We start from the raw sequence: 15731 nt of genomic DNA on the forward strand, positions 1-15731 counted from the left end.
ATTCACAAGAATTGAACACATTTCAACTGGTTATTGCAATTTTTTTCACGGCATCAAAGTTGACTTCCGTTTGCAGTCCTGTAAAGTACAAAGCGAACCAAAGTTTTGTTTGGCAGTGCATACCATTCATGAGAGCTCGCAATATGGCTTCGTCAATTCTGACATCTTGATTATAGACGTTGATGAGATGACGCCTTTTGATGATCCCTTTAATGAGGTCCTTGGTCTTCACAAAGCATTTAGGATCCAAACCAAGCTTCATCCTTATCTCGTGGGTAATTTTGACATCGAAGGCAATGTTTTCTTCTCTGAAGAGAGAACAAAACAACAAAAAGGGACCAACTTATCGATGGAAGAATACCTACTTGGTGAACAAAACAAAAACATTTCATGAAGTGTTTTCCACCCTGGTTTTTACAAAGCCTTCATTTGAGTGCTAAATCGATCAAATCAAAATAAGTTCTGAAGAACAGTTTGCCTGCTTCATGTACATGTACATGAAAGAAAGTTCTTGCACACACAACTTAAGCTGTGATGAGGGTGTTAATATTGTAACAATATTTTTGTAATAAACACTGTGAAAAAAGTCCATACTCATGATAACGTCTTTTATATAAACATTTAGGGACTTTTGGTAGCTACAGTTTGATACCTCGTTTGCTACCAAAGACCGCAAATCGTCCAAGATTGACAACGGTTTATGAATAAAGGTTCCCCTTTGAAAAGTTGCCGGAGAAATTGCTAAGCACAAACACACATGCCCGTAATTCATTGGCCCTTATCGACTGAACAGTGCCCAAACAAAGCGCGGGTTTTTCAATTTCACGTGCATACAAGCACAGTGCGATTGATATTTCCTGCCGTTCGTTTCGGGCAGTGTCACATTGTCACGCAGCAATTTCCACTCGACTCGCATACACTACTCCCTAAATTTGCAACTTTTCAAACTGTGTCATTTTTCATAAAACGTTGTCAGTGTTGGACAATTTACAGTCTTTGGTAGCAACTTACAAAATTTATATAAATGACGTTATCATAAGACAGTCAGGTTCAAAATTGTGACCCCTCCAATGAGTGTCGACATTCTTCTTTTTTTTGCAGTGTTTATTATGGCCATTTTAAAAATAGAGAGAAGAAAAATTACATAGCAGCAAGCCATTTTTGTGTTGACAACTACATGTTTTACCCAAATTAGTCCAATGCAGAAACAGCATACATGAAAAGGTAATGTTTAAATATGTAGGCCTACACCATTTGCCTACATTCCAAAATGAAACTGCCAAAATATTATGAAATAAATATAGCCTACATGTACATGTACTTGATTGAAGACAAATATTAGTATCAAGCATCCTGTAAAATTGTTACATCTGGTATGCTGTCATGTTCAAGAAAAGAGGAATTTTGTATCAGTACTACGAATGGATCAAGCCACCACTGTGAATTAATATTCATTTCTTTAAATACCGGTACATCAATTAAGGGCGTGAGCCAGCTATTGACTTTGAGTTAACCTGTGGAGTCAGGTTTGCGTAGCGGTTCTTTCCTCGCCTTCCACCACCGTGACCCCGGTTCGAATCTCACCTGAGATTCATGTGGATTGGGTTTTCAGTCCGTGGGATTTCCCCAGATATTTTTTCTCCACATATTCTTCTGGAGTTTTCCTCCCACCTCTAAAACTGTGATTTCTTCTCATTGTCTTCTCTCTGTAGAGAGGTTTCTTCAGGCTTGCAAGCTACAGTGCCTAGGGCACATTTGAGGAATCCTTCATTACCAGAAATAAATAATAATAACAATAATTAATACTATTTAACAATTAATACCAGCCGTTAAATCGGTCCATTTCATATAATGACGACAAATGCAGATGGTGTATATATGTACATCACCTTTATAAAATCTGCAACAAAGGGGTAAAGTTTTCCAAATTTAAAGACACAAATATTAACAAACCCAGCCTCGGCCCTCTTGTTTATAGCAAACGTCAGCACATCAGCTGCCCCACCAGTGTCGGGAATGACCAGGACTGGGATCTGATGCTTGGTGACTGCATCATGAATGGTCTGGAAGACTGAGTAATCACCACCAAAGACCACATGCAGCACAGGCACGGTTGCTGTTATGATTAAAGTTAGAACAAGTCAGGTGTGTTTACAAACACAAATGCCCCACAAACGTGACTGTTCCCATGAACCTAACACCACTCTTTTAACATCAACTTACATGTACATGTACTTGATTCACATGGAACGTTCATTGACAGCACTAGTGTTTTCTGTGGGTTTTATATGAATTAATCCCTATGATCTCAGAATAAATACAAGATTTCCATTGTTTTAGCCACTGTGACCTTGACCCTTGATATTTCAGCCCAGGCTTCTTAGGATTACCAAGAACAATCCACAAACCAAATTTGAAGTTCACATGTAAAGTATTTCTCAAGTTATTGCGCTGACAAGATTTGTCCGGACACACACACCCACCCACCCACCCACCCACCCACGGAAGGACAAGGCGGAAACAGTATGCCCCTTCGGCTTCGCAGCGGGGCATAAAAATACCAGAAATGGTTCTGAAAGGAATGTTAGTACCTGAGAAATAATTATAGTCCAAGGACTTTTAAGTAATTTATGCAGCTTTCTGGATGTGAGTTCGTTGACAGAATAAAATGTTGGTTTTCACTCCCCAGACGTCAACAGGTCAACAGCCAATGGTATTCTGTTTGAATAAGGCTTGGCAATTGTGTACATGGGGGCAGGGCTCAAATTGGATTTGTTTGTGAATAACAGAGTTTATTTACTGAGTGCCAGGCTTCTAAATGCAGAAATGTGTTTGAATGGTATCACCTACTGAAAAGTAGCATATAAAAGGATATCGACTTAACATTTGAAAAGTGGCCTCTGCAAGGTAAAGGCGTTGTGGCATGCTGTATTGTGAAAAGGGAAAGAATGTTGCATCCTGACTCCACTGTTTTCATCATACTCATGTCTCAGTGAAGATCAGTCATTGCAAAAATGTTGAAAAGACATGAATCTGGGACTGAGAAACATTTCCAGTTTTGTCAGAGAATACTTAGAAAATGCACTTGACTCTCTGTTGACTTTGTACACAACCAAAGAAGTGGCATCTGGATACTACATTCTTTCCATAAAAAGCTCCCACTACAAAACTTATGATACATTTGGCTTTGAGAAGCTTTGACAAAAGGCACTATTATATGGGCAGCAGATGTGGACTAAATCCCTCCATCCCCCAACATTGGCCCAGTTCAGACTGGTTCCCTTACCGTTACTCCCTTTGATCTTGCACCTGGCGATGTTGTGGACCAGTGCGTTCCTCATCGTGAGCTCGTCGCCCGGCTTGGAATGCACATCCCCCACCAGGATGAAATGGGTGTGGTTGGGATCCAGATGATAGCTGGGGGAACTGGCGTCATCTCGACTGTCATGATCAGTGGCATTGTCATCTTCATCGGCACTGTCGTCACTGTCCTGGTCCATGTTGTACTTGACTGGTCTTCTCTACACAGAGCAAAAGAACCCATGACTATGACAGTTCTGTAACTTCAGTCTTTCCATCAGTGTACTTATATAGGCGGTTTTGAAACCTTTGCTTTTTCTTTGGCTATGGAGATATTCTATCCTGTTGCCTTATTTATATCATACATGTACCACTGAATGTTCCCATATAAGCAGAACATGCCCACAACTTTAAAAACTGGAGTCACCGAAGTCGGGGGCCTAGATTATCCTGAAGCCGAAGATGAAGTTAGGACTTCAAAAAGGCCTATAGCCAATAATAACACAACACCCAGAGATTATGTCCCTTGATTGGCTGAGATTCCTTAGAGCGCATCACATAGTGTATCATGCCATTATGACTTTTTTTGCCATGCTAGGCCAAATAGACAATACAGCGGCAGCCAAACTCTTAAAAGTCCTACAAACATATCAACCAATGATTACAGCAACCAGAAATCTTTGAGGACTTTTAAAATTACATACAGGCGTGTGTCTAGTGTGTCTAACACACTAGATTTAGGTTCATACATGTGCATTTCATGAAGGAGTGGTTAGAAAAGTACAAGTAAATTTCCAGCAATTTCCATATTGAAATAGAAGTAAATCAAATTAGGTTTTTGCCCTTCACCGACGTTTAAACACTGTATACTCAGTGTGTTACCCCCTCGAACCCACGACCTCCTGCTTTCTAGTGCAGATGTCTTACCACTCAACCACCGAGCTAACAGGATCGGTTGGCTGGTACATTAGTCCCAAGTGCACATACTTCAAATCGCAGTACAACTGTATTCAATAAAGTTTAAAGCTGACCATTTCAACTTCAAATGTACGTTGCCCGAGTGCTTACAAACTAAAAGTGATACAGTACCTGAGTTTAAATCACTGATCTCTATATGAAAACCGGATAGCGGATACCAATACACGAGTCACAGGCTTGAATATATATTTTGACCAGTTCGCCCACGGTCTTTTAAAAATGGCCGCGTATATACAAACAATCTACGCGTCCATACAGCGCGCATTGTATCATGAGTTGACGCGTATTTTGATCACGTACACAGATCATGATGTTCTAAAAAGGACAAGTTTCTATTGTGATTATATTTCCAAACGTCCCAAAATGTGAACTGCAGCATTCCAAAGTAAACCACGACGTTTGACGAATTGTGAACCGTGGTCAGTGGCGGTGGACAAAACGTAAACCAGGCGAACCACGATGTTACAAAGACGGCAACTTGTCCTTTATAGATCACCAGCCGGTCTCTCTAATGTGGCTTCAAATGGCGTTCTTCTGCGGCTTTCTGTACGCTATCCAGTCTTTATGTAGAGATCAGTGGTTTAAATACTTAACTTAAAGTTCTACACACATATGGGCCGAATCTGTATAAATGGCAGGAAAGGAGTGCTTACCTCTGAACCCAGCAACTTGTCCTTCTGGCTGAGGATGCATAATGGTGCCACGCCCACCGCCACCACGTCGCGGTGTTTGACCATTGCTCGGCCAATAGCATAGTTGGTCAACGCCTGGCCGACCGTTTTCATCATGCCACAGTTGAGACCACCGGTGAACAGCCACACATCTATTCAAACAAATGTCAAGGATTCAAATGATGGAGCGATATCGCAGTGTGACCTGGGCCTCTACAGCACATGTACATGTACAAGAGTCGGACCTACACTTCAAAAACTATGCAGCTCAAATACAGAATAACATTTCAAACATCTACATGTGTATGATAATAATGCCGGAGTCTTATATAGCGCACGTATCTACCAACAATTAGGTGCTCAAGGCGCTGGAAATTATGTCAATTATTAAAGAAAGGTAAATAAAGTTTATGAGAACTATGAGACCACTTATGAAGCACCTAAGGGTTTACAAGGTGCTGCGGCGCATACTGCAGCCACTGCCAGAAACACCAGGGCAAACCCCTCCTCCTAGCGTTAACTGTTACTGGGTTCTTTAACGTGCATTACACAACACAAGGGACCTACGGCTTTACGTCCCAAGCGAAGGACGAAGCAATAATGGTAAAGCGCCTTGCTCAAGAGCACAAGGACCAAGTTCCCCGTCAGGATTGAAACCCATGTACCACGGCACACGAGTCGAACACCGTAACCATTGGACCACAGCCCCCCACAACTTGAGGTATGCTCAAAATTGTCTGGGTAGATGCGCCAAAGTTCTCAGGACTGGATTTGATCCATCTACCACTTGAGTGGCTATACCGCGCAGTTCAGGGACAGGTTAACCCTTTCATTACCACATTGTTTATTGACTTGGCTCTCCCCAGGACCAAATTGTTTGCTCAGTCATGCGGAAAATACTAGAGCGTGAAAAATGACAAGTCGAAAACTCACTTTTTTCAACCCAGATTTTCACTGCCAAGCAAGGAGTGATTTAAATCATAGGTGTTGTGTAAAGTTTGTTCCTTGAACTTTACTCTTTTATGAGATGTAAAAACGAAGTTCATATGTGCAAATGTAAGAAAGTTATACCTCTTTGTTCATCTGGTCCCATTTATCAAACTGCAAGCCATTTCACCACATGACCAAATGGCACTCCATACCTTAATTTGTGCGTGGATACTTCTGAAGCACTTTTCTCATTTTTTTGTAATGGTAAGGCCAAAAAAAAAAAATAAGTCGGTCTCGGGTCAGCGGCACGCCTATTAATCATGCGCGTCGATCTTTTTTTTTCCAAAATGTTCCGCAGTAGCTCCAACAGAACCCTCTATTTCCGCACCTCCTCAATTTTTTTTTACCAAAGAGCACCAAGGAATGGGAAATTGCACCAAGGCAAATGATCGAAAGAACCAAGGCAAATTATGGAGGACACCAATGTACATGAGGACACCAAAAAAGCAAAATAGTACCCCACTTTGTACAATCCAAGCTTGAAGAAAAGAAAAAAAAGCCGCGTGGCCGCGTCAATTCCAGAACTTTGGTCTGACCAGAGACCAAATTTTTTTTTTTTTGGCCTAACACTATGAATAAACTTCACCATTTAGAACGATCCGAAAACACTCTTTCAGCTGGTATATGGTTGATGTATGGGCAGCCAAACATATGGTAAGGAAAGGGTAAATAGTGGAAGAAAATCCAAAACCAGTATTAGTCCAAGACGATTCCTCACAACCACTTACAATAATGACCCCAACTAGTTCTGTCCCCACAATTACCAAGGACAAAACATTACCAGTGCTTAGCACAGCCTCCACAAGTCCCTTGCAGAAGGCCTTCTTCATGGCTTGGTTGACATGGACCACCTCCTCCCCACCGCCTAGGATGCTGATCAGCAGCTTAGGGAACTCAAGATTCCACTTCTTGGCTAGAGCTGCTACGACGACATCTGGGTCTTCATCCGGCTGAATGGCCATGTACTGTAATAGGTAAAAAAGGTTTACATCGTGAAGTTTTTGTGAAGGTTTACATGTACATTGGAGTTATCACAGCATTGTTTATTTCTGGTTAAAAGGTCGAACAAAGAAATTGACTGGAGTTGGTAGAGCACCGGAACGGTACTCCGGACGTCGCAGGTTCAAGCCCCTCTCCAGTCAATTTCTTTGTTCAACCTTTCAAAAATTGTTACAATTCGCCAAGACAGTTTCTCTTTGTAGTTCAATTGATAAACAGCATGAATGTGTTAAAATTCCAAATTGAACAAAGAGATTTATATACATGTATGCACTTTGAAAACAGGCTGATTGCATGTTATACATGCATACATTTTTTTTGGCAATTACTAGTATTTCATTAGCATTTTGTCAAGTCCCACGCGCCTATACCGGGACCGCACCCCGGATGCTGGCACGCAAAAAGACTAGAACGAGCGGCAAAGCCACGAGGGCCTTTACTATCTCGTGGAACTAATCACTTATTCATTTATTCACGTAATATAAATCAAGCAATATAAACCAATCAAATAACGGTGGTTTGCGGTTACCAGCAACAGCACCCATGCCATGGCACGCGTGCTGTCTGGCGCCAGACGACGGCTGATTTACGTTGGTAATTCTGCATTTTCATTGGTCAATTCACAACTGGTAATGCATGCATGTCTACCAAATCGGTAGGTAAATGTAAAGAAAAGCATAAGCATTCTCCACGAGATGGTAAAGGCCCTCGCGGCTTCGCCACTCGTGCTAGTCTTTTTACGTGTCAGCATCCGGGGTGCGTCACGTGTCTGGGTAAGCGCGTGGGACTTGACTAAAGGCTAGTATTTCATATGCACATACATGTACTACAAAGCACATCCATGTTTAGACAATGAATTATTGAAATCAATATTTACATTGTAGTCATAACAATATTTTTTTCATTTTGAGCATACGAGTTTACACGAAGACCGATGTTCATACAAGTCTGTTAAAATTAAGGAAAAGGGTGAACATTTGTTCAGTGTAACATCTGTTCATTTGTTACTGTAATTCTGCTTAATGTGGGAGCGTACCTTGCTCTTTGTGTATTTGAGGTGATCTTTATGTGAGTGTGAGAACTTGATGCTGCCACTCAGATAGTCCTTGGTGAATCCCAAGTCATAGCGAGAAGACTGCCGCATGTAGCCAATACCACCAAGCTCAATGCTGTGCCAAAGAAACCAAAATAAGACTGGTTATAAATACAAAACACACATGATCACCTGTCTGCGTTTGTCAATGGTGTAAATCGAGGACACACACGTGCAACATCATCGATGAATCGGGGACGGGAAACAAATCGAGGACGACCACAATTAGAAAACGTGTACAAAACCAACGAGAGCTGTTGCGAAAAAGTTGAGTACAAACAAAGGAAAAAGGAGAAGAAACGAAAGAAAATCCTCGATTTACACCATAAACAAACATGCTTATCTGCATGCACAATAATAGCTTCAGTAGTACTAGTACATGTACAGTACACAACCAAAATTCTTGAGGTTAACTTGAAAAGCATACATGTACAAGTAGGAACATGCAGTACTGTACATGTACATCAGGTACATGTACACATACCGGTAGTTATTGTACAAGTATAAAGTTTAATGGCACTAACTGAAAAGTTTACTTAATTAAAACATGAAGCAGTATGCCAACACGTGTGGCCACATTCTAACTTGTTTAGCTACGCGTCAAGGAAGCAACAACACAACACCAGCAACAACTACAGGCCTCATGCACATACAGGTTCCACACAATGTACACTATCTAGTGCTGCGAGTATTAAACTGTGAAGTTTAGATTCAGTTTAGAAATTTTACGCAAACTAGATTCGTTTCGGATTCGGCAGCAAGTTTGAAACGAAGAGGGCAACTGTGGACGTACTGTATAACCAAGGGATTTGCATACACAAGCGCTTGTTAAAAATTGACAAAGAGCTTAACCCTCGGAGCAGTTTATAAAAAAAATCACACCGTGAAACCACGTGGAGAATTTTATCACCACATGTGTTTATAGGTCAATAACCCTGGCATGCCTGTACATGCACAAGATATAGGTCATTCACATGGCCAGGGATTGTTTACAACCTGTCTGGGTTCCTGGCGGCACGAGGGGTTGACACAAAGGGATCGGCGGCTCTTAGGGGTTGGCCACCAAGATCTCCAATACTGCACAAAGGCATTGGGTGCCATCTTGGCTTCTGTCTTTCAACACTCCATACTCCGGAGTGGCTAGGGTCTGGCCAATGGGAGTCTACAGGCTTGTGGTGTATAGTAGGGGTGAGGATTTATATTGGCCCATTGAAAAAAAAAATTATGACCATATTTGGAAAATCTGGACTATTAAACTACCGTCGCGCTGCTCAGAGGGTTAAAATAATGTGGAGAACAGGTACATTGTAGCAGTGGCTGATCTATGACCAATTTAAAAAAGAATTTCATCTGATATTCCTCGTGGATGCGCTCAAATCATGTGCGATAATACAAATAGCTTTCAAAAAGTGTGGCATCTGACAAACAATAAAACCACACAATGTGTCCTTTTTTCATCATGTCCATGAGACCGCTCGCATTTTTGCAAGTTTGAATTGAAAAAAAAAACACTATTTGGATATTCGGTCGATGATCGAATATCCAAATATTCGGTACATTCCGCACGGCCCTACCAAATATCAGAAATAACAATTCACACACACACACACCGACTAAGTAATTAATACCTCTTTGATGTCTGTTTTGTATTTCAATCCTTCATCAGCAGCAGTTTGCAAAGAAAAGTAAACACTGCGTCAACTTAACCTTGACATTTACGTAATACATTAACAGGACGCAGGAAATGAGTCATCAAAAACAGAAGTTAGGCCAGTGTACATACACAAACTGATAGGGATCTGGTTCACTGTGGTCATGAATCACAATTTCTGTAAGGTGAATAAGGGAAGGGCCTTCTTTAGCAGGCCAAGTTGTGCAAAAACCATAGGTCAGCCGTCAAGACTTCATCATATTTTTCTTTTCCTGAAGCGAGCACAAGCATAATTGTGCACCCCACCCCACCTCCAAAAAAGTCATTTCCAAACAATTTCAAGTAGAATTTCATGTTACAAACCAACAGACTGTCGACGGCCGGCTAAGAATACTGCATCTTTACAATGCACGTCAGCTACCTGTCTATTGGAATGGGTTTTGTTTTTGGCTTGAGAATGGAATGGAATGGTTTTATTTTGCTTGAGAATTTTCAGTGCATGTACTTTATGTGCGCCTTCTGAAAAAGAAGTCTCAATTTCACAAGTGCTTTCTCTTTAATCTTATTCAGTAATTGGAAAATGAAAAAAAGAGATACGGTACAATGATTTTTACTAGAGTAACCAAATAATGGGGTCTACCCGATGTTCCCCAATACCTATGTTCCCCAAAATCCTTAGCGTTAGGGTAAGGGTTAGGTTAGGGTTGGGCGGGGGGTATTTACCCCCCCCCCCCAATATTTTGTAAAGACTGCCTTTTTTTTTCCATTCAAATGCCCTTTTTCAATGGGCTTAACCCCCCCCCCCCCCCCAATAATTTGTAAAGAGTGCCCTTTTTACGAAGTGCCCTTTGTTTATGAACAAAAAAAGAAGTGGTGCCCTTTTTTGTGGCATCTGCCGTTTTGGGTGCCTTTTTCAGAATGTATCGCCCTGAAAAGCATCATATATTGGTCCTTTGTGTGCATAATTGTCGGTTTTGACCAGCCCCCACCCCTTTTTGATTTTACGGAGGCCAAGTGTCCGGAGAAAAAAACTTGTCTGCATTTCACAACGGATGTGCAAGTGCCCTTTTAAAAAAATGTTACCCCCCAATAAAAAGGACCGTGCTACGCCCCTGTGTTACGCTGTGTTAGTCTACATGTATATTCACTGTACGTATACATGTAACTACTAACCTCTCTGGATTCTTTGTGCCAAGTCGTGTCAGCTGAGCTCTAAATCCACCGTGACTCTTCTTTTGGACCTGACTTGTGACTGCATCATTGTTCGTGTCAAAGTTCACTTGAACCTGGCTACAGATTAAGTATGAGGAAAAAGGTAAATTTTATAACGGGTGAATAACAATTGTTATGTGAAGCAAACTCTCCTAGATGCAAACATCATCCTGTGCAAAGTTGTCCTTTCAGTCAAAACCAATCAAATGACAAGTTGAAATAGTTAAGAGCTCCCAACCTATGGCACATAAAGCAGGATTGACTGGCTGTCACTGTTTATGTAGCTTGATACAGCTATGCTTAGACTGTAGGTGACTGATAAGCCAGCTGTGCCTACCACTTGTCTGCTTTTGTTCGTTGACTGAATTTGACTGGTCACAGTGCTTGCTTAAAGCGTGATCTGACTGTTGGTGACTAGGCCTGTGTAAAAGGCATGGCAGGGGAAGACGATTGATTTTTTGACTGTCTGTGACTGTTCATCAGAACGCAACTGTTCCCGTAATCTGATTGTTGGAATTGTGTACAGGGCTCCTGGAACATCTCGATAACTTTCAGCGATCTTTAGATTCTTTTCTTAATTCCCTATCTTCAGAGTAGAAACTGTTACGTAATGGGTGATTTCAATTCAGATCTCCAGAAATGTTAAGAACATCTGCCCACAGATGACTTTGTAAATACATTTTATGTAAATAGTCTCATGGTCTTCGTTCCTTGATTGATCGACCTACTTGTATTTATAACCCCTCATTGCTCCACCCTCACTGACACGATAGTAACAAATAAACAACGATCGAAGTGATATCCTTGGCCAGTTGGCTTCCGTGCACAATATTCCATGGACATGGCTCTGATTCATCTTACTCATCTTATTTCCAATTCTTTGCAAAGGCGTAGCCAGTTGGGAAGTGTAAGGGGGGTATTTACTTCCCCAATATTTGTAAAGAGTACCCTTCTTTTGTGAACAAGTGGCCTCTTTTCACAACATGTGCACTTTTTTGCCATCTGCCGTTACGGGTGCCTTGTTTTGTATTGCGTGCATGTATTGCCGTGAAAAGCACCATACATGTAGATTGTCCGTTAGTGTGCATAATTGTCGGTTTTGAACAGTACCAGCCAGCCAGCCAGCCAGCCCCCCCCCCCCCCAGGCCAAGTGTCCAGAGACAAAAAAATGTGTCTACATTTCAGCACGGATGTTTATTAAAGTGCCCTTTTCAAGAATTGTTTACGCCACAATAAAAATGACCTTGCTACCCACACCCCTGCTTTGTCCAACAAACTATTGACTCCAGGTACTTTCATCAACCTCTCCAAGGTATTTGACACAATAGATCATAGCATACTTCTTTCCAAACTACATAGAGGACATGCTCTTAAGGTGTTTCTTGATCTACATTTAGAACTATATCAAATACACTCGCTTATTGTCATGCAAAAGCGAGCCATTAGACTTTGCACCCTCTTACAACCCGAGATCATATTGCACCTTTATTCGTCAAACTTCACACACTAACTCTCACATATAACGGTATTAACAAACTATCAGGGATTTTCATGTTCAAGTACATGTACATGTACATGTATAGGCCTACCTAAAATTTTCTTCATGTATTTCATGATTCTCTGTTGGTTTTCAGCCAGCAATAACACAGTTATTGATCTTCATTCTGCCATTTGACAATGATTGATCTTCATATGTATCTTGTATTGTTTCTGTGCAAGACACATAGTTTGTAATAATTATAGACAATGTACATGTAGGCCTACATGTATATGTTGTATACATGTGTAAATCATAGGGAAAGAGTGTAATATCCAGATGCCACTTCAGCAGTTGTGCACAAAGTCTCTGGAGACTGAGTCAAGAAAATATAGTAATTTCCTAACAAAATTGGAAATGTTTCTCAGTCCCAGATTCATGCTTTTCAACATTTTTGGAATGACTGACTTTTTATACTGATGTATGAGAAACAAGTGGCGTCAGGTTGCAACATTCTTTCCAAATCATATCACATCTTGTACAGCAGTGCCCACAACGTCAACGTAGACAAATTTAAAACGGAAGCCAATAAAGACCATAAAGAATACCTTGGATCAGTGTGATCAGGTCCTTCAGCTGTAGCAATGTAAGACTGATGCTGCCCTGGTTTACAGCAACTGCAGCAACCTGCCATGGTTCCTATCTACATACATCCGTAACCTGGCATGGGTGGACCTATAAATGAATGGTGTGACAAAAAGTAACAAAAATACAAGATTAATTCAAGGTGTTCTTTTGTCAGAAGTTTGCCACAAGTTTTTGGCTTCAGTGGGGAATGGATCGTGATTGATTAACCTCCTAATGGCTTTTTGGGGTCAAGTACCAAATACACGTACCACAGAATACTATGTACTGGGAACACTTGTATGGAAAAAATGCATACTACAGCTACTAGTCATTAGTATTTTGTAGCTTTAGGTGAGGTTAGGGTTAATACAGAACTGCCGAATTAAGAGACAAATTTCACCCCAAGGACATTTAATTTCAGACTTTTACATTTTCTTTTTCTGAATCATGGGTCTGGAAGAATTTTTTTAAAAGGGAAATAAAGCATCGAATTCCTGGGCATTATTGGAGCTGGAGTTACTCAAGCTAGGTCAAAGCTTGTTTTGGCGTAAATTTATGTATTTATTTCATAAATCATCTCAATGTCAATGAAGGTCATTCATTGCAAACATGTGGCTTGAGTAACTCCAGCTTAATATAACAAGCTCATCAGGAATTCACCTGTCAATTCCTGATGAGCTAGTTAAGCTGGAGTTACTCAAGCAGGGCTGTTCAGGTCAAATATGTGCTTTCACATCTGATCTTTATGTTCATGGCCTGAAGACATGACATAGACTTGGGTCATAGGAAAGTGGTGTTTTCAAGAACAATTGTTATAAATAGTGTATGTAAAGGTCATTGACCTCTCAAAGGTCACCAGAGGTCAAATATGAAATGTCTCCACATCTGATAATGTTCTTCATGGCATGAACAACCAATGTGCGAAGTTTCATGCTTTAGTCACAAAGTGCACAATCGTATCACTCAACAGCCCAACTCGACTATTTACATGTAGCAAAAATGATGATAAGACTAAGAGTAAGACATGAATCTGGGACTGAAATATTTTCAATTTTGTTAGGAAATACTTTAAAACAAATTCTTGACTCTCCATGCACACAGACTTTGTACAAAATCGCGGAAGTCAAGTGGCATCAGGTTGCATCTTTTTTTTCAATGAAAATTGAAGGTCACTCATTGCAAAAGTAACTTCAGCTTAAAGGGAATGTACATCATTGGCTTTTGCTACAATTTTCAAAAATGAACTATTTGAGGCGTTTGTATAATAGATCAAATATTATTACACTGACATTTTTGAAGTTTTGTGTTCAAAAATGCTGGAAAAGCCAAGAAAAAAGAAAATGTTCTAGTAGTCTGGTTCCCTGACTCCACTAAAGATGAAATGGATCAATTTATAGATGCCAGAAAATTGTAAGGTAAGGGAACCAGTCTAGCTGGCTTTCCCCCGTTCATGAACATGTAACCAATAGCAAACACAATTTTGACTGAAAAAAATGGTAAATTTGGAGCAGTAGTTGAAAAATAGTTAGGTTTCTGTTGGAAATTTATACAAAAATACCATTTTCTTGAAAATGACTTCACACCAGGTGCCATAATTTTACAGGATGCTTTAGACTGTTATTAACCAACATCCTAGTAAGGTATTTCGTAAAAACTTGGTACTACTTTTATTTGTTGATGTTTGCAAATGTTGTACATGTTGTATATTCCCTTTAACAAGCTCATCATAGCTTGTTATAAGATGGAGTTACTCAAGCTAGCAAAAATGATGATAAGAGTAAGACATGAATCTGGGGGGGGGACTGAAATATTTTCAATTTTGTTAGGAAATACTTTAAAAAAAAAAATCTTGATTCTCCATGCACACAGGTGCAGGCTTTGTATTGTTGATGTACCCTAACGTGGCGCGGCCCCTAACGTGGCGCACTTTGATTTTTCGCCTGTAGCGCCTAGCTACAGCAAAAGTTTTAATTGAAATTTCACAGAAAGTGAAATTTCATCAAGTTCTAAACACTCCCTTTTATAAATCGTGAGTTTATTTACCCGCTACAAAGTTAAAAGAAAAAATTCTTTTGGCGTGATTTTCCGATTTTATTTTCAAGTGCAAAGTGAACCCTTTGAAAATGCCCCGAAAAATAAGAAAATAATTTTCTGACAAACATCTGGCTGGGTATGTAAGTAGAGATAATAATGATTTATCAAAATTTATCAAGTTTACAGAAATTCTTAAATGTTAATTTGGAATTTTCCGAGATTTATTTAAGTGCGCCACGTTATTTTTTTAGGGAACACTCCGCCAATTTGTGCCCAATTTCCGGACGCCACCGTTTTTCAATTTCGGCTTAAATTTTATGACACCGAAATTGTTCACAGAGGTTAAATAGCAAGCATTAATAAGGTAAAAGTACCAGTTTTTCACTGCATGAATTTGAGGTTTGTCAATGTTGTGCCCATTCTTGAAAATCACGCATTCTCGAGAATGGGCCTGCACATTCTTGAGAATGTGCAACTGGATCCTTGCTCAATCTTTGCAAAAAATAACTCTTCCAGATTGAGCGCACATTCTTGAGAATGCGCGACAAGATAACGGTCTTGTCGATGCCGAGCACCGGCTGCGCTTGGCAAGTCTAGCTGAATCCTCGTTCACTGATTCTCAATAATTATACTGTTGCAACGCAAGGCGCTGAAAAGTAGAGTGGATATGATAAGTAAAGGCGTATTGATATGGGGGGG

General features: G+C 40.4%; 1 protein-coding gene across 3 annotated transcripts in view; it reads right to left on the reverse strand.

The window, feature by feature from the left end:
- Positions 1–15731, reverse strand: part of LOC119744685 (transient receptor potential cation channel subfamily M member-like 2) — a 57054-nt gene that overhangs the window by 39497 nt on the left and 1826 nt on the right. For 2 of the 3 annotated variants that reach the window (XM_038220753.1, XM_038220751.1), the window contains exons 2-9: positions 12980–13106; positions 10856–10972; positions 7975–8107; positions 6721–6904; positions 4932–5101; positions 3287–3521; positions 1954–2116; positions 124–308 (exon numbers count right to left, since the gene is read on the reverse strand). In XM_038220753.1, the coding sequence (XP_038076681.1) occupies positions 124–308; positions 1954–2116; positions 3287–3521; positions 4932–5101; positions 6721–6904; positions 7975–8107; positions 10856–10972; positions 12980–13065 (1273 nt within the window). In that variant the 5' untranslated portion in view covers positions 13066–13106. Of the gene's footprint in view, positions 1–123; positions 309–1953; positions 2117–3286; positions 3522–4931; positions 5102–6720; positions 6905–7974; positions 8108–9659; positions 9689–10855; positions 10973–12979; positions 13107–15731 lie in introns of those variants that run through there. The other variant, XM_038220752.1, reaches the window with a different exon arrangement.

Source organism: Patiria miniata, unplaced genomic scaffold (genome assembly GCF_015706575.1).
Source record: "Patiria miniata isolate m_02_andy unplaced genomic scaffold, ASM1570657v1 HiC_scaffold_7, whole genome shotgun sequence".
Taxonomy (NCBI): Eukaryota; Metazoa; Echinodermata; class Asteroidea; order Valvatida; family Asterinidae; genus Patiria; species Patiria miniata.